Here is a 26,510-nt window from a genome sequence, read left to right as displayed (position 1 = left end):
AGGGGATGTCTGACTGCTGGTTTAGGCTCTGTGGGATGGGGCCTAAACCGGCACAGATCAGGCCTAAACCGGCAGTTGGATATCCTTCTCACAATCTGGGACCACTGGCTACTAACCGCTCACCTGCCTGCCTGCCTGATTGCCCCTAACTACCTCTGCCTGTCTGCCTGATGGCCCCTAACTGCTCTCCCCTGACAGCCTGATCATCCCTAACCACCTCTGCCTCTGCCACCATGGCTTTGTCTAGAAGGACATCTGGAAGGACATCGGAAGATGTCTGGTCTATCTGGTCTAGTTAACATATTACCCTTTTATTAGTATAGATAGATAGTATTCCATTGTGTAGGTATACCACTGGTTTTTAATCCACTCATCTGCTGCTGGGCACTTAGGCTGTTTCCAAATTTTAGCTATTGTAAATTGTGCTGCTATGAACATAGGGGTGCGTATATTCTTTCTGATTGGTGTTTCTTATTTCTTGGGATACATTCCTAGAAGTGGGATTGCTGGGTCAAATGGAAGATCCATTTTTAATTTTTTCAGAAAACTCGATACTGTTTTCCACAGTGGCGGCAGCAGTCTGCACTCCCACCAGCAGTGCACAAGTATTCCTAGTTCTCCACATCCTCGCCAGCACTTGTTGTTTATTGATTTGTTGATGATAGCCATTCTGACAGGTGTGAGATGGTACCTGATTTTCATTTTAATTTGCATCTCTCGGGTGATCAGTGACTTAGAGCATCTTTACATATGTCTCTTGGCCTTCTGTAAGACATTCTGAATTAAAAATTGGATTCCAATGTCAGAGATGTTAAAGTGAGAGAATATAAGCATTTTAGAATAATTGAAATACTGTGTTCTTCCTAATCCTTAAAACACATGTGCAAAGTAGGTATAATGATATCAGTTTGCTAATTGATATGTTGTCTTTGTAAAGTGGTGGTAATAGTAATAATGATACTAATATCATAATTATTAAGCTGTTTTTATGTGCAAGTTACTGCAGTAAACACTTTGCATAGATTCTCATTAAAACAAACAGTGGTGTCCTGTGAGATGCCTATTATTTTTATCCCCATTTTGTTGATGAGGAAATGGAAGCCCATAAAGGCCAAGTGACAGCTAATAAGTGACAATTAAAATAGGATCAGAACCAAGTTAAGCTGAATTCCCAGGTCATCCTCTCTGTATTCAAACAGGCTTTTCCTTCACTAATGTGGTGAGTAACAAAAACTAATAAATATTGTACTGTCTCCAGAAGAAAATTAAATATTTGCTTTGAAGGCATAGAGAGAAATGTTTACAATTACGTGGATATTGTAGGCTTTCATCTGGTGCCCTCTAATTCTCTAAGCAGTCCTCTCACTTTCATAGGACTGCTCTGCATGTGGCCTGTGGCAAGGGCCATCCGAGAGTGGTGAGACTGCTAACACGTAGACATTGCCTATTGAACCTCTGTGACATTGACAACAAAACGGCTCTCATTCACGTATGTATTAGCCAACTATGTCAACATGAGAGGGGTTTAATTGAATTACTTAGAATAAAAATGAGTTTATCTCATTTAACGAGAAGCCATTGGTGAAACTTGTGGAATATTTACTTTGAATTCCTAGAACTTATAATCTATTTCTTGGCATAATACTGACAGGCCATACAATATGACCAAGAGGAATGTGCAACCATTCTTCTAGACCATGGTGCCGATCCAAATGTAATGGACATCCACGGCAACACTCCTCTTCACTATGCTGTCCTTGGCCACAATACAGTGATAGTGGAAAAGCTACTTTCCTGTATGGCAAATATGGAAGCAAGAAATAAGGTATAGATCAAGTAACTCTATTTACAAAATATTTGAAATACATGTTTTCACTTTAGTTTCAAGCCTTTTAAAAATTGTATGTTCTATTAATTTTAAAGAGAAAGGAAAGGAGAGGGAGAGAGAGATAGAAACATCAGTGATGAGAAAGAATTATCCATTGGCAGCCTCCTGCCCATCCCGTCTGGGGATTCATCCCACAAACTGGACATGTGCCCTGACCTCCTGGTTCAAGGGTCAGCACTCAACCACTGAGCCACACCAGCTGGGCACAAGAACTTTCTTTCTTTCTTCTTCCTTCCTCCCTCCCTCCCTCCCCCCCTCCCTCCCCCCTCCCTCCCCCCTCCCTCCCCCCTCCCTCCCCCCTCCCTCCCTCCCTTCCTTCCTTCCTTCCTTCCTTCCTTCCTTCCTTCCTTCCTTCCTTCCACACAAAGATTTTCTTTCTCAAATGCATACACTGAATACAATAGATCAGGCCCTATCACCATGGAAACACTCCAAAGCCCAGTCGGGGCTGGAGAAATGTAGTGTCCATGGTAGGGGGTGAAGCTCCGTCTCCAGCTACCCTTCCATCCCAGAAGAAAGAACTTCCTGTTAGTGCCTGGGAGTGGGAGATAGGCTCAGAACCCACTAAGGCTGAAGGCCTTGGGGAGTGAAGTGATGCTGGGGACTGGCTGCTGTGCTGCCAGGGGCTTAGGAAATGGTGCTGCTGGGGATGGGTGGGAGGAGGAGGCCTAGTACCCAGCAAGGGGACCTGGGTGAATGGAAGAGGGAAGAGGAAGCCCCAGTCCACAGGCAACAAAATAACAACAGGATACCACGATAGGAACACAGATTCTGGGAACCCGTACTGTAAATGTTGGAAGTGAGATTTCGAGAAGGATGCTGCAGTTAATCTGTTGAAGAGGCAGTGGAGGACATATTAAAGGGAAGAACAGTCAGTGACTGCACAGGGGTGAGAAGATAGGGGATCCTTTTATTTATTTTTCCTCCTCACCAGAGGATTTCCCCCCCCCCCCATTGATTTTAGAGAAAGTGGAAGGTAGAGAAGGATGAGGGGTGAAAGAGAGAAACATTAATGTGTGGGTGCCTCCTGCATAGGCCCAGACCAGGGCTGGGGACCAAATCTGCAACTCAGGTGCAATCTCTGGAATGGGAATCAAACCTGGATCCTTCCATGAGCAGGCCAATGCTCTAACCAGTGAGAACACCAGGCAGGGCAAAAGGGGCTACTTTTTATTTACTTTCTATATTATATGTGTAAGTTCATAAGTTTTAATGTTCAGTTTGTATATATATATATATATATATATATATATATATATATATATATAATTTAATAAATTATAAACTGTTTTTCTGTTTATACAGGATGACTTCACACCATTTTCACTTGCTAAATATGAAAACAAAGAGAAAATGGTGGAATTTTTAGTAACTAGAGCTTCAAAAATCAATCACATGGAAAGGTACAATTGCTCATTCCTTGTTTTATATTTGGAGGGTACATTTATTAAAGCTAGGGCCAGTGAAATAATGAAGGGCTTAGTTGGAACTATTCTAAGCTGCCAGAGAGATTGAAATAAAGCTGCAGGAGAAGACCAGATTTTCTCCTTTGTTACCAGATCTGTCCCTCCCCCCCCCCCCCCCCAAGGACACTAGAACATCTTTGTTTAGGCATTGGAAGGTCCCATGTCACCTTTCCCAGAGAAGTAGGCAGCAGCTTGCCTGAGACTCCATAATTGAGGTTGGCCCCTCAAAGGACCTCTTTGCCATAAGAATGAAACATTCCCAAGTGAGTTGAATTTACCTCAGGTTTCAAAATATTTTAAATTATGCCTCACATGGAAGCCAGTTAGAAAGCTCTGACTCAAGAGTAGGTTAAGGGTCCTTACAATTGCTAAGACCCCATCATGACTCATCAGTATCCATTAGTGACAAGTAGGATTCTGTCATCCAAGCCAATTGGGTGTGGACAGGGATATTAAGCATCATTCTCATAAAGATCTGCTGGCTCACAGTGTGAGTAGATAGGGAAAAGATAGTAGTGGTTCAGGCCACGTCCTGACTTCTATTAGTTTTCTGCGGTTGGCATGATTCACAACAATAATAAGGGAGCATTGTGTTATCTGACTTCATGAGGTAATGTATTTGTACATACATTTAGTTGCAAGTTATATAGTAGTTAAAACACCCTGAATTACAAACCACAAAGAAAGAATAATAACCAAAATCCTATATAATAAAAGCCTAATATGCTAAATGTCTGGTTGTCTGGTCATCCATTCAACCAATCAAAGCATAATATGCTAATGATACACTAAGGCCGCTCAACCGCTCACTATGATGTGCACTGACCACCAGGGGGCAGATGCTCCAACTGGTAGGTTAGCTTGCTGCTGGGGTCCAGCCAATTGGGACTGAGAGAGATGGGCAGGACATGCCCTGGAGCTCTCCTGTGGTTCTTCCCTGGCTGGCCAAACTCCTGCTTCCCTCCCCGGCTCCGATTGTGCACCAGTGGGGTCCCTCTGCCTGGCCCTGCACCCTCCCTCAGTGGGGCACATTGACTGTCAATTAGTTCCATCCTATATAATAAATGGCTAAAAGGCAAATCAACTGAATGGTGGAATGACCGAATGCTAAGATGCACACTGACCATCAGGGGGCATAAGCTTAACACAGGAGCTTCCCCCTGGTAGTCAGTGCACTCTCACAGGGGGAGTTCCACTCAGCCAGAAGCCCTGAGATGGGCTCATGACTAGCAAGCACAGTGGCAGTGGCGGGAGCCTCTCCCACCTCCGCACTAAGGATGTCCGACTGCCAGCTTGGGAGTGGGCCTAAGCTGGCAGTCGGACATCCCCCGAGGGCTCCTGGACTGTGAGAGGGCACAGGCCAGGCTGAGGGACCCCCTGCCCCGAGTGCATGAATTTCATGCACCGGGCTTCTAGTTAATATTTTCTGAGAACTGCAACATTTGAATGTTAGAAACTATGAAAAACCCACATTGAGATTTCATTGGGATTCTAAAATAGTTTCAAAAAATAAAGCTCATGAAGAGATTTTTCCCTTGCCTTGCTGTTTCTCCAAGCATCTCTTTTTGCTGCAGTATTTAATTTAATTCTCGAAACAACCTTCGAGAATAAGGCAGTAAAACTGGTATTTTGTAGAGGAGGACCTTGAGCCACAGAAAAGTGACTTGTTTGAGAACAAATAGCTGTTGGTTATAGAACAGGGATGTCTGAGTTCAAGAGACTTGCCATTATGTCAAGCTAACCCTAATTAATTCACCAAACTATATTACCCTCAAATCATGACTGTTTCGTGCTTTAAAAAAAAAAATTACATGCTTCATAAGAAGTTTGCAGAACTTACAAGTTTGAAGTGTATAGTAGATTTAAAGTTTTACTCTTGACTCTGATGTTAACTGAAAAACTCTAAGAATTTACAATATTAGGGAAATATTTTTATGTTTGTATTAACATAGTAATATTATTTATCACCATTTTTTTATTGATAGCAAAAAACTAACTTCTAAATATAAAGAAGATAGACCTATAAGATCTTCTGACGGTAGCAATCTTGGTAAGACTTCTGATATTGAATTACTCTTGGTGGTCCTACCATGGATGAATTAAGAGTAAGTTTTGCTAATGAAAGAGCAATAAAAAAAACCCACCAAACAATGTGTAAGTTGCATGTATAGTTTTTCTTAATCTCTTCCTTAATAGAATAGTATTCAGTATTATTGAAACAGTTAATTATAGGTAATTCTAAAACCTGGGGCAATAGTGTTTGAAAAGAGGTTCATTTATTTAGTCCCGAACCCTAAAATCCTATATGATATCTTTATGTAAAAAAGAAAAATGACTTTAAGTTATGTTGTTGTATGTTTCCTCTATATTCACATTCTAACTAATTGGACTTGTTTTAAAAATGAATCTTTTGTTTAGTTTTTACAGCCAGTGGATTACATTTAGTAAGTGAAAACCTGTTTTTACATAGTGATTTGTCTCACTAAAAAAGTCACTAAAACTGGAAACTCAACAATACTTTCCTGGTACCACAAACAAATGGCAAACAATAAGAACTGCAGCACTTAGTGTGCGACAATCTCGATGAGAATGTTTTTCTTGATTTCAGAGAGGAAGGGCAAGGGAGAGGCATAGGAACATCAATGATGAGAGAGATTCATTGATTGGCTGCCTCCTGCACACCCCACACTGGGGATCGAGCCTGCAAAAGCGGCCTGTGCCCTGACCATGACCCGAACTTTGATCTCCAGTTTCATAGGTCAGTGATCAACCACTGAGCTGTGCTGGCAGGGCCCAATGAGGTTATTTTTCAAAGATACCTACCAATAGCACAGAAGTCAGAAAGGCCAAACCTGTTGAGAATCATGGAGTATTTTATATATAATGACAACAAGATCTCACTATTATCACCTTCATTCCTCAGAGGTCAAAACAGAATGAGATATGATGATTCATTAGAACAAGATGTTTCCTTCTGTTTGTTGGATAATTGTCAGGACACTGTAATTTCTTTAGAACAAGATGCTCTGTTACCATTGGTCAGAAGGTAATCATAATAAGTATTCAAATAACCCAATTCAGAACTCTACAAATTACATTAAAATACAAAAGTGTTTCACAATGACAAAAATGCCATAGTGCTACCCAGATGTGGCACCTAGTTCATTGTGCAATCAGAAATGTATGAGGACACCTTGGACTTGGTAGACCTTCATCAGAGGACTTGTGTAGGCTGGTTTTGCAATTTTTAGGAAATACAAGGATGAAATGATGTTTTGACCTTGAAGTTTCTCATAATATGAGAGTGCTGTCCCTGGTTTATTTCTGGGGTTTTTTGTGTGTGTTTTTCCATCAGAATTTTCAATTTTTCCCCCAAAAATTTAATTATTAATTTGTTTGCTTACTGGTCTACTATTTAACTCTCAGCTTCCTTTTAGGTACTGAATGCTATTCTTATATTGCAGAATTGAAATATTTTAAAAACACAGTCCCTGCCCTCTAAGAATTTGTTATTGTCATTATCATTCCTATTACTTACTATACTTTATTCAGTGCTTACCAGGTGGTAGAATGCACTAGGACTTTATAATTATCATCATTTTTTTTTATTGATGTGTAGTATGTGCTAGCCTCTTTAAGTCCATGATGATAATTAGTTTTAAAAACGTGGGTGAGGCCTTGGCCCTGTACATCAGTTCTTAAAGCTTTGTTACCAATATGCCAAAGTTGTGGGTTTCATCCCTGGTCATGGTACGCACCAGAACCAACCAATGAATGCATAAATAAGTGGAACAACAAATCAAAGTTCTCTCCTTTTCTCTCTCTAATCAATTTTTTGTAAGTAGTTAAAAATCAAAGAAAAATAAAGGCGTGCTTGGACGCCCAAGCCTTCCTCCCTTTCTTTTCCCACAGGGATGCATCTCCTAAACTCTGAGGGACCCCAGGAGGCTTACAGCCAGAGCAACAATGGTCAGTGGCAATTTATCCCGGGCAAACCCTCTAAACCTGTCCCCAAGACCCTCTTTTGTCTGACCACTTAGTGAGCCTAGGCTCATTTCCCCATCCCTTTCTTGTTTCACTATCCCCAACTTTAATAAATGTCCTCTAAAGTTCACACACACACTACAAAAATTAAAACAAATAAAAATGTGGGTGGGATTTAAAGTAAGCATGCAGATGGAGGAGAAGTTTGCCAGGTAAAGGGGCAGAGGGGTTATGTTTGGCGGGGGAAACAGGTATTGCGATTACACGTTAGGCAGCAGGAATAGCAGGGCAAGAACTAAGATGTACACGTGAAGTTTATGGGGTTCACGAGCAGTGCCGTTTCAATGTGAAAATGTGCGCTACGGGAATGGTTGGGAATGAGGTGAGTGCTTAGCTAAGGCAGGCTTATGAAACCCTTTCTACAGAAAGGACTAGATCTTATCTTGTAGATCTTGGGAACTTATCAGGTAGAATGCTGTTAGCTTCAGATAATAATAGGTGGCCTAATTAAGAAGCTGAAACAATAGGAACCAGGATTGTTTGGGTGGCTCAGTGATGACATAAGGATCCCAGGTGTTGTCCCTTATGCAGCTGTGAGGTTGTCAGTGTTTATGCCTGCTTTCCTGGTCAGTAATTGGCTATGGCTCCAAAGCATCCTATTCTCACATGGCAATATGTGAAGGCCAAAGCACTGCTTTGTTCATTTTTAAATTTTTTAAAGTCTACTTGGCACACAATATATTACTTTCAGGTGTATGACATAGTGGTTTGACGTTTACATATCTTATGATGGGTTCACAATGAAAAGTCTAGTAACCATCTGTCACCGAACAAAGTTATTACAATAATTAACACATTCTCTGTATTGTGCACTAGATCCCAGTGGCTTACATATTTTATAACTGGAAGTTTGCACTTCTTATTCATATTCTTTATTTCATCCCTCTCCTCAACTATCCTCTGGCAACCATCCATTTGTTCTCTGTAGCTACAGGGTGTGTTTCTGTTTTGTTTGTTTTGTTGTTTTAGATTGCACAGGTAAGTGAGATCAAACAGTATTTGTCTTTCTTTATCTTATTTCACTTAGCATAAACACCCTTTTGGTCCATGCATGTTGTCCTAAATGGCAAGATTTCATTCTTTTTTATGTCTGAGTAATAGTATACATGTATATACACACATATATAATCATATATATGTATATATATTGCACCTTCTTTATTCATTTATCTATGGAAGAACATCTATGCTGCTTCCATATCCTGGCTATTGTAAATCTTGCTGCAGTGACTAAGGGTGTGAATATCTTTTCAAATTCGTGCTCACGTTTCTGTTGGATACATACCCCGAAGTGGAATGGCAGTTCTATTTCCAGTTTTTTGAGGAGTGTCCACGCTGCTTTCCACAGTGACTGTGCCAATTTACAATCACTTGAACAGTGCACGAGGCTTTCTCTTTTCTCCATATTCTCGCCAAAACTTGTTAGTTATTTATGCTTGATGACAGCCATTTTGAGAGGAGTGAGCTGGTACTTCATTAAGGCTTTCATCTGCATATCCCTGGTTAGTGATGCTGAGATATGTGCTTTCTTTAACTTAAAAAAAAATACGAACAGACTGTCAAACTACAGCAGGAAGACCGGGGAGGTTTGGAGGTGGAGGGTGTAAGAGATCAACCAAAGGACTTGTATGCATGCATATAAGCATAACCAACGGACACAAGACACTGGGGGGTAGGGGAGGCTGGGGGAAAGTCAAGGGGGGGGGGAAGAGACATATGTAATACTCTTTGTAATACTTTAGGCAATAAAACAAATTTTTAAAAAAGAATAATAACCAAGATTGAAATGTAATTGAACTCTTTATGTGATTAAAAATGTTTTGAGAAATTAGTTTACACATCAAAAACAGTATGGTGTTATTGATATTTAGTGAGAGAGGATAGGAAAGGGAGAGAGAGATGGAAATAGCAATCTGCCCACCCCTTCTGGGTATCAGGCCTGCAACCCATGTGGCCTGAGTGGGAATAGAACCAGCGACCTCTTGGTGCATGGGACAATGCTCAAGCCTCTGAACCTCACTGGCCTGGACTATGTGTTTCTTGTAAATAGGGAGAAAATGGACAGACTTTCAGTTGACTTCCTCTAGCAGTGGTTCTCAACCTTCCTGATGCCGCGATCCTTTAATACAGTTCCTCATGTTGTGATGACCTCCAACCATAAAATTATTTTCGTTGCTACTTCATAACCGTAATTTCTCTACTGTAATGAATCATAATGTAAATATCTGATATGCAGGATGTATTTTCATTGTTATAAATTGAACATAATTAAAGCATAGTGATTAATCACAAAAACAATATGTAATTATATATGTGTTTTCTGATGGTCTTAGGCGACCCCTGTGAAAGGGTCATTTGACCCCAAAGGGGTCGTGACCCACAAGTTGAGAACCACTTTAGAGTAAAGTTTTATAGGCCTGAGTTACATCACGTGCTCATTCCTAAACCAGTTATTGATCAACTAGGTACTGTGATGAGCTTAGTATAATCATTTCCCTTTTTGGAGCTGGGGAGACACCACCTTCTTTGTGTATCAGGACAGTAAATGTCCGAATACAGTTGTAGTTGTCCAGCAAGAATGAAGACTGAGGTGGGGAACCAGCACTGCTTACTGCAGGGATTCATGGGAGTTTTGAGCAGAAGAGGAACAAGATTAGACTTAATTATGGCCCTCTGGTTGTGATAGGACGGAGGGATCAGCAGGCATTTTCTGTAAAGGGCCTGATTTTAGGCCATGTGTTCTGCCATATCTACTCAAGTCTGCCATTGTGGTGTGAGGACAGTCCTAGAGAACCTGTAAGTGAACAGGCATGGCTGTGTTCCAGTGAGACTTTATTTGTAAAACCAGACGGCAGCTTGTATTTGGCCTGTGAGCACTCCTTTGCTGACTGACCCCACATGTAGTGGGTTCATAGAAGGAAACCACATAAAGAAACGTGGAGACAAGGGAAGATTTTGCCTCCTTGGACTAGCATCAGTCCATTATGAAGTTTTCACCCATCCATGCAGAAATGAGTCAGGAAGCTATATTTACTCCATTTGAAATGTTGGTTTTTTTTCTAGGTCTATGTCTTTCTCTCTTTTTCTGCTTAAAAAATCTTATTAATTTAAGATGGAACAATAATAGTTGGTGGTATTTCCCTCCCTATGAGAGCCATTTCTTAAGAGCCCATGTTTGACTAGAGCAGTTGACAGTAGCAAAGTAAGTGAAGACAGTAGGAGGCTAAGTTCATACGATTTCCTGGTGATTGCATGTAAAAAATGGTGAGGAGAAAGAAATCTAAGGTGACTGACAGGTTTCCAGGCAGTGCACTGGCATTTAGGTCGGACATGAAGACTAGGACTTTCCCTGTGAGCAGGAAAGAGCAACAGTTCAACTGGAAAGAGCAGTAAGTTTCCATACATGCTGAGTTTGGTGGAATATCCATGGATATCCCTACATTTTGGATACAATTTCTTTGACTTTGACTTGGCCTGCCAATAACTGCCTTAAATAGGTGAACCATGATTTTAGTTTTATAAGAAATTAGGAACAAATTAGGAAAGAATTCTGTAAGCACAAGGATGCTATTATACTAATATGGTAATTATTGTTTTTCTGTAGTTATCACAGTTACTTGATTGATTCATAACTATTCTAAAAAGAAATTAAGCCCTGCTTAGTTGAAGAAAATTGTCAGTGTGATGTTTTCCTTTTCTTGAGCGGAACTTCCATGTTATAGAACATGTTGCCAATCATTAAGGCTCTGTATTTTCTATTCTGAGTAAATAGGGTTGTTGCTTGTTTCACATTGTTTTCTTACATCATTGTTTTATTTATCCCTTTCTATACCTCTTTTCCAATAGTTACAGATCTACAGGAATCTCCAAAACAAGCACTGAGCAAAACAAAATCAAAGACAGGTATTCTGTGCAACCAGCTTCTGACTGTAATTATGTATAATACCTCAAATCAAATAATAACAATTTCACATAATGCAATTTTGTTAAAGATCCTAAACCCACACCTAAGTTTGCTTATTCACTAGAGAGATTTATAGGACCCAGCATATAGTTGTGCTCATACCTGAGATTTATTACAGTGAAAGTCCAAAGTAAAATCAGCAAAGAGAATTGGTGTGTGTGTGACAAAGGGTAGAGGACACCAGGCACAAGCTTCCAAGAGTCCTCTCCCTGTGGAGTTACCAGGACGTCTTCATTACTCCAGGGTCAAATTCTGACAACACACGTGAACTGTGCCATCTACCAGTCTGGTTAGACTCAGTGCCAAGGTTTTTATGTCATGCTAACCACATAGGCATCTTCCCCACAGCATGTACCAAAATTCCAGATTTCCAAAAGGAAAGCCAGTGTTCAGCATGAACACCATTGGTTGTACAAAGTGTTTAGGCACAGGGAGCCTCTAGTATCAGTTTAGAAAATGTGAAAACCCTGCTCAGATTCAGGTTTTCAGACACCAACTGAAGGCGATGCGTGTAAGCAGGACTTTCTAAGGATAGCAGACTTGAGCCTGCTGCATGAAATGTTTCTGCACAGCAGGTGTAGCCCTGACTGAATCTTTGGCTCTCACCTACAATTTTATTTTAAAAGCAAGTAATATAACATGGCACTAGTTTCAGTCGCATCATCCATAATTGCCTGCAATGCTGATTACATTTGTGACTCTTGGTGAGTATTTAACAGGTATTTGTACATAAATTACTATTGCAATATTAGGGAATGATAAACTTTTCTTTTTATCCAATTACCGTTTCAAGATAATTTTTAGATAAAATCAGCATAATAATTTCTGATTTTTTAAAAAATATATTTTATTGATTTTTTACAGAGAGAAAGGGAGAGAGATAGAGAGTTAGAAACATCGATGAGAGAGAAACATCGATCAGCTGCCTCCTGCTCATCTCCTACTGGGGATGTGCCCGCAACGCAGGTACATGCCCTTGACGGGAATCGAACCTGGGACCTCTCAGTCTGCAGGCCGACGCTCTATCCACTGAGCCAAACCGGTTTCGGCAATAATTTCTGATTTAAAATTCAAATAAAAAGTGCCTTTTAATTACAAATAAAAAATCACTTTTTATTTGTGTTGCACTAAATCCCCACTTATAATTATCAAGTAAGATTGGTATACTTACCAATTATTTTCTTGTCCTAGTTTACAATTAAGATTACTGGCTTTATTTATGTCTTTCCATATGCTTCACTCAATTTGGGATAATACCCATATTCTGATCTTTATGTTAATTTCTAAGGTGACTGTGTCTTGACAATAGCATTAATATGTTGATATATATTAATAGCAGATTCAGCGGATACATTTTTTAAAGAAAAATTAATAAGCCTTATTTTTTGAGCTGTTTTAGATGCACAGCAACATTGAGCTGAATGTACAGAGTTCCCATCAACCCCACAGCCCCTACACACACAGCCTTGCTCATTTTTGACATCCTGCACCAGAGAGGAACATTTATTACAACGGATGGACGTGCATTGACACATCATTATCAACGAAAGCCCATAGTTTACCTGAAGATTCACACTTGGTGTTGTACATTCTATGGGCTTTGACAAATGTATGATGACATATATCCACAGTCAAGAGTATCGTATAGAATTGTTTCATTGTCCTAAAAATTCTCCCTGCTCTGCTTATTCATTCCTACCTTCTCCCTAACCCTTGGAAACCACTGAACTTTTTCTTTTCTTTTCTTTTCTTTTTTTTTTTTTTTTTTTTTACTGTGTCCATAGTTTTGTATTTTCCTGAGTGTTGTATAGCAGGAATTATGCAGTGGGTATCTTTTTGATTAAAAAATTAAAATGCTAATGTAACTGGATGTAGTTATCCAAGATGTTCTTTGAACTTTGTGGTTTGTTGTTGTTGTTCATCAGCATAGGCTATGATGACATCTGCGGTACAAGCTGAAAGAGAATGATTTCTGTAGGCATTTGCCACCTAATGTTGAAGGTTGAGAAAAATGACCTCACGCTCTACTGCAGAGCACTGACTGTCTGCACCACCCTGCTCTATGAGCTGGGGACAGATACACTGTAGCAATGGAAGGAAATAGTCTCATGGGTTCTACTTTATCAAATTGGACTCACAAAGTCTCTCTTACTTATCTTGCAACTAGAGTCTCGATGCATGAAATTGGTGCAATGGGTCCGGCTCCCGCCGCTGTGGAGGCTGCCTCGGCCCCCGCCCACCACAACAGCTGCCTCTGCCTCGGCCACAGCCCCCACGGCTTCATCCGGAAGGTCATCTGGAAGTACGTCTGGATGTCCAGTCTAATTAGCATAATACGCTTTTATTATTATAGATTGGAAATGGAGCCAGAAAGAGTCTGCTTCCTATGTTTTGCTGTGCTGGAAAGTGTAGTGTCTAGTGACCAAGCTTCCTTTTGATGGAGTATTCCATTCTAAACTGGCTGTTTTCACTGAAGAGCTGGATAAGTCATACTGTGTTACCCAAAATAAGTATACTCTCATGTAACTGCTCCTAAGGGAATGAGTCCTGAAAACTAATGCTATTTAAGTTTGACATTGTTATTCTATGACTAGAGGCCCCATGCACATATTCTTGCACAGGAGGAGTTCCTTTGGGTGGCCTGCGGGGATCAGGCTGAAACCCGCAGTCCAACTCTGCCTATAGCTCCTACCTGCCACTCCCGCTCATACTGCCCCACTGTGCCAGCCGTGGGCTTGGGCCCAGTTATTCCCTATCCAGAGAGGCTCGTACTCCAACAGCAGTGCTTGCCACCCCTGAGCCCTGCATCTGGTGCCCTCCTGAGTGGAGTGGCCTGCAGGATTGGGTCGAAACTGCCTCTCTAACATCCCCTAAGAGGTCCCGGATTATGAGAGGGCGCAGGCCAGGCCAAGAGACCCCACAGGTACATAATCAGGGCTGGGAGGGACCTCGGGAGGGCTCCAGGGTGTGTCTGGCCCATCTCACTCATTCCTAACAGGCCGGACCCCTGAAGCAAGCTACCTATTGGTCAGAGTGTCTGCCCCCTGGTGGTCAGTGCATGTCATAGCAAGCAGTTGAGCTGCATTAGCATATCATTGGCATATTATGCTTTGATTGGTTGAACAGTTGACCGAACTACCAGACACTTAGCATGTTAGGTTTTATTATATAGGATTCTGCTTCTACTAATGTTGCCATTTTCTGTCAGCCTTATGGGATTTTATTGGGATTATGTTCATTGTAAATAGCAGTTGATAGGTAGATATCAAATGTTGAAAGAGCCCATTCTCTTTTATTCTTGGATTTGATATATTTAAAAGGAGAAAGTAAGTGTTGTTAATGGCCTACCAATAATATGATTAATAGTCCCTCTGGTATAGTCTTTGTGTGTGGTCCTAAAGGAATACTTTATAACAAAGCATTACTCTGATACTTTTAGTGTCTTGTATTTTTCTATTGTTTTAAAATGTATTTTACTTTTTTCCTTAATAGTGCATGAGCTCTCTGAAGAAGACTCTTTATGCAGGTAGGATTTTATGGGATTTTAAAAACTATACATTACCTAAGGGAAAGCAGAGAAAAGAAACTAAACGTTCTAGAGTGTTCTACTGTGTGCTAGACCCTATATTATATATAACCAGTGTTATATAATCATCACAATAGCTGTCAATGTAGCTGTGTATTGTAGCCTACTTTTTATTAATGAGGCAACTATAATTCAGGGAGGTGGATGAATTGACCCATGATTCTATAGTTAGCAAGTGGCCAACCCATGATTTGACTGTCAACCTGCTGGACTCCCCAATCTATTCTGCTGTCCCTCAACATACACTGATAAGTTCCTATGTAGCGCTGGCATTGAGATATAAATGTGAATCAGACCAACTCAGAAAGTGAAGTCTGATTGTGTGCTAACTCTGATTTAGAGATTTTCTAAGAGGCTTAATTAATCTGAGCATTTATCTTACTCTCCTTGACAATTGTAGTGGTAAATAGGACCTTGCTCTTCCTACCAAAGCTTTTAGGGCCCTTCTCAGTTAGCTATGGCCACAGAAACAAAGGTTGTACCTAAGCAAGGCCTCATCAGTCAAGCGTTGTTAGGTAAAATGATATCTATTCTTCTTGGAATGAATTACAGTGGGGCCTTGACTTACGAGTTTAATTCGTTCCATGACGGAGCTCGTAACTCAAATTACTCGTATGTCAAATCAATTGTGAACGAGTGAGACACGTGATGCTGGGCTGATGTTGTGGCGTTCACTGTGGTGTTCACTCTGACATTCGCTGCGCCAACTAGCAGTGGGGGTATCTGAAGCTGGCTCGTAACCCGAATTTTAGCTCGCAACTCAAAGCAAAAGATCTGCCAAGAGACGGCTCGTATCTCGAAAAACTCATTAGTCGGGACACCCATAAGTCAAGGCCCCACTGTACTTATCTGTAAGTAGTAAAGAATATCTATGTATAGTTCATGTTATAGAAATTAAATTTAGCGTGTATTTAGAGGATATTTCTAATTGATTCCTCTATTTACTGACTTCCCAGTCTGGCTTTCTCTTTAGGCAACGACCTTTGCCTAGTTGTATGAGGTATTTTCCTTGATCCTATAGTCTTTTTCCCTCTTCCATGAGTTCTTGATTTATTTTATTTTATTCTCTGATTTTTTTAGTGTTTCTTTCATTGTGTTTTTTTCTTTTCCAATGCTGCCAGCTATGGTGTTCTCCATTTTTCTATAGACAGGATCAAAGGCACATAGAATTTCAGTAGTTTAAGGAAGCCTAGTAATTAATTAAACAAAACTGCCTGTAGCTATTCAACCTGTGTTTAATATCATGGCTAACTGATTGTTGGCATAGAATACTGGAAATGAAAAGAGATTAAAGTGACTCATTGGGATATATAAGGTGGTGAAACTGACTTATAAACTCAGGTTGCTAAGTGTAATATGCTACCTTCTTTGTCAATCTGTAGGAGAGTTTCATAATAGAAATATGGGGAGTGGTAGTGAACACAGTCAATAGAGGGTAAAAATGGAATTAGCTGGAGAATCCCAAGTTTCAAGAGGAACGACACTAGGTTGGGATTGAAGATGAGAATATTGGGGTTTGTGACAAGTTAAAGGTAAGTTTTAATAAGGAAGGCCATAGGATGTTGGGAGTTCTCTAGAAAGGCAGACTAAAACATGAGGCTCAAGGAAGTCCTGAAGAGATTGCTACTCTTCTATTTGTTTGTTTAATAGAAGGAAATAGCACCATTCAAGGTTTCTTTACAAAGATATTTAAAACATTGGAGCCACTGGAAAGATTCTTTTGATCACAAATAGGACTGTGGTCTCATCAACCTGAACTCTGACTCAGAGAGTGGGACTTAGGTACCCTTGAGTCCTAGGGTGGGCTCAAATGGAGAAAAAAAATAAATAAATAAAAGGAGCTCTCTATTTCCCTGGCAAACAAACTAAATGGAGTCTGAGTGATCCACTCACTACATAGGCGTGTTACCCAACTCCATTACTGATGTGACATCATCTAGTCCTTCCCCTGCCCAACACTCTGTGTACATGGGAAGCACATCAGCTAATTAGGGTTGATCCTCATGCTGCTACACACAGTATACAAGCTGCTGTTCAAAGGCTGACCCCATGTCAAGTAATTCATTCCAGCTGGGTGGGGTGCCTGCCCAGATTTCTGTTTGGGTGTTCTGCTTGTTCTAATTGGGTCATGCTCTGAAGCCCCCCACTGAGTGTGTTGGTTCTGGGGTCTCTTGGGCGGGACTCTCTTGCAAGTCAATGTCAGTCTCTGCCTGTGATTTCCCCTGGGCTACCTGTGTGGAACAACAAAGCGATCCAGCTTGTGACTGCCTCTGCTGGGCCTGGGTGCGCCTGGGAAGGACCAAGCTGCAGAGCAATGCCTCCTTCTACCAGCACCAAGCCCATGGGGCAGCTGAGCAAAAAGCCCAAGTCACTCCGAGATCCACCTCCACCTACCAGCTTTCTGTTGGGGTCAGTCACTGAAAGAGCTCCTGTTGGTATGTGAGTTGCATGAGGTAAGTGAGTCATCAGGTAGGTGCCAGTGGTGTTTACCATGTTGTTGCAGATTCAAACTTGGCTTCATTTTTCGGTGTGAGGCCAGTCAGCAAAAGTCCCAGGGTACACAAATGCCAGTCATCACCCACCAGGTACCTGTGGACCTTTGTGTTTGATGGGCCTCAGGGAGTCATTAGGGTGGGCCAGCAGAATTCATCAGGCCCCAGGTATCAAGATTTGGCTGTGTGAAGAGAGGGCTCAGCACTGGAATGGTGACCTCAGTTAGACCAGCAAGGGAATGAAAGCCCCAAACCAAAGTCACCCAACTCAGTCTCTGACACCCCCTGAGTCCATCCTGACCTCCTTAAGAGACCTCCATGAAAGTCTACACCAGGCATCCTCAAACTACGGCCCGCGGGCCACATGCGGCCGCTGAAAACATTTATCCGGCCAGGCCGGGTGTTTTTGCCGCCGCTGCCTGTCCTGCTTAGCAGCCGACTCGCCCCGGGCCTGCAGTGCGCATGTGTGGAATGTCTGAGGGACAGTGAACTGGTCCCTGTTTAAAAAGTTTGAGGACCTCTGGCTACACCATGGGCCCTGGCAGCTGGCTCCTGTGCCCTGTATAGCTTACAGGGTCGGGGACAAGGATTCCGGATGTACGTTCCCTGGGCTGAGGCGATAAGGAAGGGAGGGCTTGACCCAGGGGTGATGGCATCTGGGAGAGGGACCCAGCACAGGGAGGGCACCCAGAAGCCATCCCCTCAGCTCTCTCCCAGAGCCACACCAAGCAGTCTCTCCTCACATGACTCCCAGTGCCCTCTGAGCCACCCTTTCTTCACAGGCCCAGGGTGAGTGGTGGGACCTTGTGTACCGGACCTTTCAGAGGGCTCCTGGGTTCCTAGCAGACTCCCACCTCATCCGGGAGGGCAGAAGCCCCGCTGATTTTCACAGCCAGATGCCCTGTGAGCTCCTCTTCCAGGCTCTGGTTCCAGGGCATTGTGATCGTTTTCAGAAGATGACCAGGGAGAGTCTACCAGGGACCCAGGGTCTGCTTGAGATGGAGGAACAATTTTGAGAGAGGCTTCTTCTCCTTCAGGAAATGTTTGTAATGTTGCAGAGACAGACTTTCCAAATGCATCTTTCCCCTCACAATCAAGCGTTATACCTGTCAAATTAGAAGGCATTTGTCTTAAGCTTGCTCTTTCTTTAGAGTTATCACGTAGTGGCTCTTCCTCAGGGCACTCAGCCATTTTGAATTTTACAGAAAATTCATGTGACCTATGCAGTGACTCATCTTTGGAAAGTTGTAAATTCTTCCTCTGCTCTGATGTGCCTTGTTTGATGCACATTTCCTCATCCTTTTGCACAGAAGGGTGTCCTGAATATGCAGATGTATCCTCTTTGTCACATGCCCTATTTATTTGTGATTCTTGAGACATTTTTTCTAAATGCAAAGGTGGAAGATGAATCTGCTTGCTTTGATTTTCAGATGTCTTTGCTGTTGGGGTATGTGTTTTTGAAATATTTTATCCATGAGTAATCAAGTATGGACAAAGATAAGTTAGAATATAATTAAAATTTAACTGTTAGGATTCTTAATCTATGATTAGTTACTTCCAATCACAGGATTGAAACTAAGAAGTCAAGAATAATAATAACTTGCCTTGGTCTAAATAAAAATGAAAATATGAACCCTCACACCTAATTTTGGCACTATTGGAATTACATAATTTATTAGGTGTCAAATCTATCAAAATTAAATTACTAGCTGAATTTTAACATTACAGATGCTTCCTTCCTCACTTAAAATATTTCACCTCACCATATCCTAGCAGTGAGCCCCTAAAGTGCAGAATTTGTTAGGGGTGCTCCAAGATGGAGGCAAAAGAGGTGAAAGTCACACTCACCTCCTCCCTGGGCCAAATTGGAATGACAACTAAATCATATAACTACCAACCTGAAGACTAGCTCAACATTAGTCTTATAGCCAAGGATCTGCAGAAGATGCCTCAGCTACACTGGCAGGAAGGACAGAGATTCCAAAAGGGCTGGCCTCACATCCACGTGTGGTGGCTGAGAGGCAAGTCTCAGGGCAATGGTCCCCCTGAGGAGCATGTGGCCTCAACCCCACGCTGGGCTCCCACCCTTGTTTCAGGAGTCTGTGCCCTCATAAGCTGAAGATGTAAATGTTCTGGAGCCTGCAGAAGGGTGATCTGGGAGTGGGAAGGTAGCAACATAAGCATTTGTTTTTTGACATTTGGACATATAACATTCAACCATTTCAGGAACTTCCTGTATAGTTTTAAGGTAAAAGGAAGGAATGGGTTCTCCTTAATAGGTGGTTTCCATGCTAAAGAAGCAAGACTGCCATTTTTGACTGATATCGTTTAGTCTTTGAACCAGAGACAGATGATGAGGAAGGGACAGTGTATCTTCCTACCTTGACTTAGGCCATCAGATGTGTTCCAGTTTAGGAAATAAAGGTTATGTCTGCCATTAATTGGTGAAAACAAATTAGTCTCAGGCAGAGTGTGTCTTCATTAAATAGCTCACAGGTTGGGAGAGGTAGCAGCAGAAATAGATAAAAGTATTTAAAAAAAAAAAAACCCACTAAGGCCCAGTGTTAATTATATTAAGAATCTTCATTTGATATATAGATAGCTGACTTTTCACTTAAATTGTTTTGTTGTTTTTTCAAAGAAATGGATTCACTCATTTGTGTTGTATATTTTACTACAAATCTCGCATTATTGATTCATGCCCTACATCAGACCATAAAGACTTGAAGGTAAAGTGATCTCTTGTGAAATTAATTTTCCTGTTCTGAATTGAATTATGTGTATCACCTACTCTTAAAGTTTCCTAGTGGCTTCCCTATCACTGTTTTATGTTTGTAAGGCAAAATTAGTCATATTATTGTTAAATCCTTCAGTGAGGAAATATGTTTTGAATTGATTATATATAGAGAGAGGAATGGACTGGGAGAGAGAGAGAAAGAGAAACATTGATGTGAGAGATAAACATTGACTGGCTTTCTCCTGCATGGCCAATCATGGGAATGAACTGACAATCTGTGTATATGCCTTGACTGGGAATTGAACCCGTGACCCTTCCAAGCATGGGACAACACTCCAACCACCAAGCCCCACAGGCCAGAGTGGAAAATATATTTATTTTATTGCGTGGTTCTTTTTATATACAATGTCCACAAAAGGGTGGGTCCATAGAGACACAAATCAATCAAACAGGTGGTTGTCAGAGACTTGGGTAGGGGGAATGGGGAGTCTCTATTTCATGGGAATGAGGTTCCCTTCTGGAGAGATTGAAAGGTTTTGGAACTAAATAGAGGTGATCATTGCATAGCATGGTACATGTGACAAATGCTAATGAATTTTTTACTGGTTTACTTTATGTTTGGTGAACTTTAATCACTAAAAAAGAATACTGTCATAATCAATCAATCAGTCAAATGAAGATCATGTTACCCCTTTTAAAACAATCCAATAGACTCATTTAAAACATGTTTCCTGGTGAAAGGTTACATTGTTAATTTGAGATTTTTCCTGTTTCTTGAGGTAGGCCTATACTGTTGTGAATTTCCCTCTTAAGGTTGCTTTCATATGTCCCATAGATTTTGGGTTGTCATATTCTCATTTCATTTGTCTCTAGGTATCTTTTGATTTCCTCCTTGATCTCATTGTTAACCCATTCACTTTTTAGTAACAGGTTATTTACCCTCCATGTGTTTGTGTGTTTTCAGCGTTAATTTGGTAATTGATTTCTAGTTTGGTACCATTGTGGTTGAAGAAAATGATTTTAGAGAGAGAGGAAGGGAGAGGGACAGAGAGATATAAACATTGATGAGAGAGAAACATCAATCCTCTGACTCTTTCATGTTCCCTGCAGGGGATTGGGCCCACAACATGGGCATGTGCCCTGAAAAGGAATCAAACCAGCGACCTCTTGTTTCCTGGGTCAACACTATCTCCTGTTTCCTCCCTCGCTCCTCCTTCTGGTGCTCCTATAATGTGGATGTTGCTATACTTTGTGTTGTCACAGAAGTCTTTGAAACTAGCCTCATTTAAAAATATTTTTTTCCTGCACTAATGGGATATTACCTTGTCTTCTAAATCAAAGATTCTATTTTCACCCAGCTGGCATGGCTCAGTGGTTGAGTGTCAAACTTTGAACCAGGAGGTCATGGTTCAATCCAAGTCAGGATCTATGCCAGGGCTGCAGGCTGTGAACATGTTTTAAACAAAAATGAGGAGAGTTTTTATAATGATACAGAAAATAAAAAAGTAAGGACCCCAGTAGTTATGTCTGAAGTAAAAGGAGACCAAGACTTTGCTATGCAGATGACAAAAAATATGACCCCAAATACCATGGATTGGAAATTAGGCATGTGGGGCATGCAGGAGGCAGATGATCAATGATTCTCTCTCATCATTGATGGTTGTTTTTTTAATATTTTTATTGATTTTAGAGAGGAAGGTAGAGGGAGTGAGAGGCAGAAACATCAATGATGAGAGAAAATCATTGGTTGGATGCCTCCTGCACATCCCCTACTGAGGATGGACTGGAATCAAACCCAGGACCCTCAGTCAAAGCTCTATCCACTGAGCCAAACAGGCTAGGGCTCATCATTGATGTTTTTATCTCTTTCTTCCTATCCCTTTCTCTCTGAAATCAATCCAATGTATTTTTTTAAAAAGATTCTCTTTTCTGCTTCATCTAATCTAATCTGCTACTGATTCCTTCTAGTGTATTTTTCATTTCAGATATTATATACTTTAATTCTGAGTGGTTATTTTATATGGTTTCTTTGTCCTTTTATATACTTGCTATCTCTTTGTTGAAGTTCTCACTACATTCCTTGATCATCGTTGTAACCATGTTCTTGAACTCTGTATCTGGTGCACATCTTTCCTCCTTTTATTTAGCTTGGTTTTTTTTTTTTCTGAAGATTTCTCTGTTTTTTGTTTGTTTTGTTTTGTTTTCATTTGGGTTATGTTTCTTTTTATCCCCATTTTAGCTGCCTCACTGTACTTGTTTCTGTGTATTGGGTAGATCTGCTTTGCATCTCATTCTTGGAATAATGGCCTTATGTATTAGGTGTCTTGTGAGGCTCATTGGCATATTCTTTCTGATCACCTGAGCTAGGTGCTCCTGGAATGTCACTTGTATGTGTTATTGTGTTAGGTGAGCCTGCCTTGGTAGAGTTTTCATTGCTGTTGGCCTGTTCATGGTAATTGGGCATTGTACCTACACCTCAGTCTAGTGATCTGAAAAGCAATCTTCATTTGTAGCTTGTCTGTGGCAATGATTCAATTAAAAAGCCATGGTATGTCTGCTGTTACAAATACTTACAAGGAAACAAAGCCAAATCACAACTTGTTCCACAAGCCATTATGTGCAGATAATTGCAGTGCTAATTATTGTAAAAGCATGGACTCTAAATCAAAAGATGAGAGTTCCTCTGCATTGCACAATGACAGAACACCTGGAGTACCTATAATAATAAAAGCATAATATGCTAATTACACCGGACAGCCAAACAACCTTCTGAATGTCATTCTGGATGTCCTTCCAGATGAAGCTGCAGCAGCGTGGGCCAAGGAAGAGGTGGTTAGGGGCAATGAGGCAGGCAGGTGAGCAGTTAGGGACGATGAGGCAGGCATTCAGAGTGGTTAGGGGCGATGAGGCAGGCAGGCTAGCAATTAGGGGTGAACCGGCAGGCAGATGAGCAGTTCAGGGTGATCAGGCAGGCAGGTAGAGTGGTTAGGGGCAATGAGACAGGCAGGCAAGTGGTTAACGGCAATCAGGCAGGCAGGCAGGCAGAGGGGTTAGGGGTGGTCAGGCAGGCAGGCAAATGGTTAGGGGCAATCAGGCAGGCAGGCAGAGGTGTTAGGGGTGATGAGGCAGGTAGGCAGAATGGTTAGGGGCAATGAGGCAGTCGGACATCTCCTGAGGGGTCTTGGATTGTGAGAGGTTGCAGGTCAGGCTGAGGGATCCCCACCCCCATGCACGATTTTCTTGCACTAAGCCTCTGGTATGTAAATGAAGAACTACAGCAAGATATACAAAGGCTTAAGAATGACATAGACATGGTAAAAGTAGAGAGCCTGGCTTGGAAAAAAGAGAAAGTTCAACTTCAAAAAGAAGTAGAATTTCACTTGCTTTTGTTCTTTTTACCAATTCTCTGATCCATTCTCATTTTCCACTTCTAAAAAAAGTTTGTGTATAAAATGAGTTTGTCTAAATATGTAATTGTATATTTAAGTAGATTCTATCAACTAAATAATAGTTTAGGAAAACATTCTCAAGTTTGTTTTTTAATTATATCTCTCTGTCAGTCTTCCCTATGAATTGGGAAACTAAGTTAGTTATGTACATGTGACCTTCTGAACCAGCGAAAGTATAAAGGAGATTGCTGGAAAAAAATGTAATAAGCACTAGGGTTTTGTTTTGTTTTAAGTCCATTGGCTTAAATATAAATTATATCCCATAGCCTGGCTGGTGTGACTCAGTGGTTGAGCATTGACCCATGAACCAAGAGGTTCCTGTCTGGATTCAGGGTCAAGACACATGCCTGTGTTATAGCTGGATTTGCAGTAGGGGGTGTGCAGGAGGCAGCCAATCAATGTTTATCTCTCATCGATGTTTCTATCCCTCTCCCTTCTGCTCTCTTCAAAATCAACTTAAAAAACACCCATAAATTGCATCCCAGAAACAATAAAATGGAAGGAAGCTATGACTGAGAGAAGGGATATAAGCAAATAGCCCCAGCTAAACTCACCTATTTTTGTGCTATAGTGTGTGCAATCTTCTATGGTTTACTGAAAACCTTGGAACTTAGAATTCCAATATGAACACGTCAAGATATTTTTTTTTACTTTACTTTTTAGTTATTGTTTATGTTCAATATTATTTTGTATTAGTTTCACATGTACAGCATAGTGGTTATTCATATACTTTGCATCACAGTCCCCCCAAATTTGAAGTACCCACCTGCACTGTACCTAATCATTGGAATATTATTGAGATATTTTAATAACAAACATATATACTTTCATGTATATTTGTTATCACCACTCTCAGATGTGTTTGTTGAGTAAAACCTTTATGTTGTTTAATAAAGTATCATACTGTCATAAAAAAACAAAACCTTACCATTGTGACAGCATGGATGGGCCTAGAAGGTATTATGCTAAGTGAAATAAATCATACAGAGAAAGATAAGTTCTGCGAGAGTCCATGGCCAGTGTGGCTTTCCCGGGTTCAAAGGCTTGGAGGAAGAGCTGACGCACAAATGATACACAAGATGAAATATATTTTTAATATTGGGGGAACCAGAGGACAACTTAACCATAGCAGTCAAGTTCTCCCTGTTGCTCCTTACCCAGCTGCTTTTATTAGCTAGAATACACAATTGCTTTTAGGAATGCAAACAGACATATCAATGGTAATTGGTTATTAAACAGTAAGATTGTCAGGTTTGGGGGGATTTTGCTTTAGGCCATTGAGTCAGCAGCAGGTAACAAAATGTAGATATTCATCCCGTGAATATCAAAAGGAGTCCTGGTCAGCCTTCTGCCAGACTCCTCACAGTTATATCAATTACTGTTGATCTTGGTCTCCAGCAAAGTTCCATCTGATTTCACTTACTAGTATATGTGGAATGTAAAGAGTAGAATAGATGATCTAAGAAACTTAAAACAGACTCATGGGTAACAGAGATCTAACTGATGGATGCCAGTGGGAAGGAGGTCAGTGGACTGGGTCAAAAGTAAAGAGGTCAACAAGTACAAATTGGTAGTTAAAGAATAGTCACAGGGATGCCAAGTACAGCATAGAGAATATAGTCAATCATATTGTAATAAGCATGAATGGTGTCAGATGAGTATTGAAATATCAGGAGGATTACTTTGTAAAGTATCTGATTGTCTAACTATTATGCTGTACAACTAAAACTAATACAAATAATGTTGAATGTGAATTGTAATGGAAAGATTAAAATATATAAAACCATAGAACATCAACCATAGAATACCTTCCAAAATAAAAGCATAGCAATTATTATTTTTAAAAAATACTATTTATATTTCTTTATTGATTAAGGTATTACATATATGTCCTTATTCCTTCATCCCCCCCACAATGCTCGTGCCCTCACCCCCCCTGGTGTCTGTGTCCATTGGTTATGCTTATATGCATGCATACAAGTCCTTTGGTTGATTTCTCCCCTTTCTCCCCACCCTCCCATTGCTTCCTCCTGAGGTTTGAGCATCTGATCAATGCTTCTCTGTCTCTGGATCTGTTTTTGTTCATCAGTTTATTTTGTTCATAATAATCCACAAATGAGTGAGATCATGTGATATTTATCTTTCTCTGTCTGACTTATTTGGTTTATCCTAATGTTCTCCAGCTCCATTCATGTGGTTACAAATGGTAGGAGTTCCTTCCTTTTTACAGCAGCATAGTATTCCATTGTGTAGATGTACCAGTTTTTTAATCCACTCATCTGCTGATGAGCACTTAGGCTGTTTCCCAATCTTAGCTATTATAAACTGTGCTGCTATGAACATAGGGGTACATATATCCTTTCTAATTAGTGTTTCTAGTTTCTTTTTTAAAAAATATATTTTATTGATTTTTCACAGAGAGGAAGGAAGAGGGATAGAGAGCCAGAAACATCGATGAGAGAGAAATATTGGTCAGCTGCCTCCTGCACGCCCCCCACTGGGGATGTGCCTGCAACCAAGGTACATGCCCCTGACTGGAATTGAACTGGGACCCCAGAGTCCGCAGGCTGATGCTCTATCCACTGAGCCAAACCGGTTCTGGTGGTGTTTCTAGTTTCTTGGGATATATTCCTAGAAGTGGGGTCACTGGGTCAAATGGCAGTTCCATTTTGTTTGTTGAGAAAACTCCGTACTATTCTCCACAGTGGCTGCACCAGCCTGCATTCCCACCAGCAATGAAGGAGGGTTCCTTTTTCTCCACATTCTCTCCAGCATTTGTCATTTGTTGATTTGTTGATGATAGCCATTCTGACAGGTGTGAGATGGTCATTTTGATTTGCATCTCTCCGATGATTTGAGCATGTTTCCATGTCTCTTGGCCTTC

The 26,510-nt window shown here is 40.9% G+C and overlaps 1 protein-coding gene and 1 long non-coding RNA gene across 2 annotated transcripts in view; both read left to right on the top strand.

Annotated features, from left to right (window-relative positions):
* The first annotated feature begins 1,304 nt into the window (after nucleotides 1-1,304).
* Nucleotides 1,305-3,315, top strand: LOC132226769 (uncharacterized). Its single transcript, XR_009451074.1, has 3 exons — nucleotides 1,305-1,489; nucleotides 1,652-1,825; nucleotides 3,194-3,315. It is a non-coding gene; the product is annotated as an uncharacterized LOC132226769 (long non-coding RNA).
* Nucleotides 3,316-5,347: 2,032 nt separating this feature from the next.
* Nucleotides 5,348-26,510, top strand: part of LOC132234859 (putative coiled-coil domain-containing protein 144C) — a 53,970-nt gene continuing 32,807 nt past the window's right edge. The window contains exons 1-6 of the mRNA XM_059696370.1: nucleotides 5,348-5,404; nucleotides 7,267-7,323; nucleotides 11,245-11,301; nucleotides 13,530-13,664; nucleotides 14,855-14,888; nucleotides 20,082-20,169. Of these exons, the coding sequence (XP_059552353.1) occupies nucleotides 7,269-7,323; nucleotides 11,245-11,301; nucleotides 13,530-13,664; nucleotides 14,855-14,888; nucleotides 20,082-20,169 (369 nt within the window). The 5' untranslated portion in view covers nucleotides 5,348-5,404; nucleotides 7,267-7,268. The remainder of the gene's footprint in view (nucleotides 5,405-7,266; nucleotides 7,324-11,244; nucleotides 11,302-13,529; nucleotides 13,665-14,854; nucleotides 14,889-20,081; nucleotides 20,170-26,510) is intronic.

The sequence above is a fragment of the Myotis daubentonii genome, chromosome 1, assembly GCF_963259705.1.
Source record: "Myotis daubentonii chromosome 1, mMyoDau2.1, whole genome shotgun sequence".
In the NCBI taxonomy this organism is placed as follows: domain Eukaryota; kingdom Metazoa; phylum Chordata; class Mammalia; order Chiroptera; family Vespertilionidae; genus Myotis; species Myotis daubentonii.
Note: the sequence above shows the minus strand (reverse complement) of the source record. Positions and strands in the feature narration are given on the sequence as shown.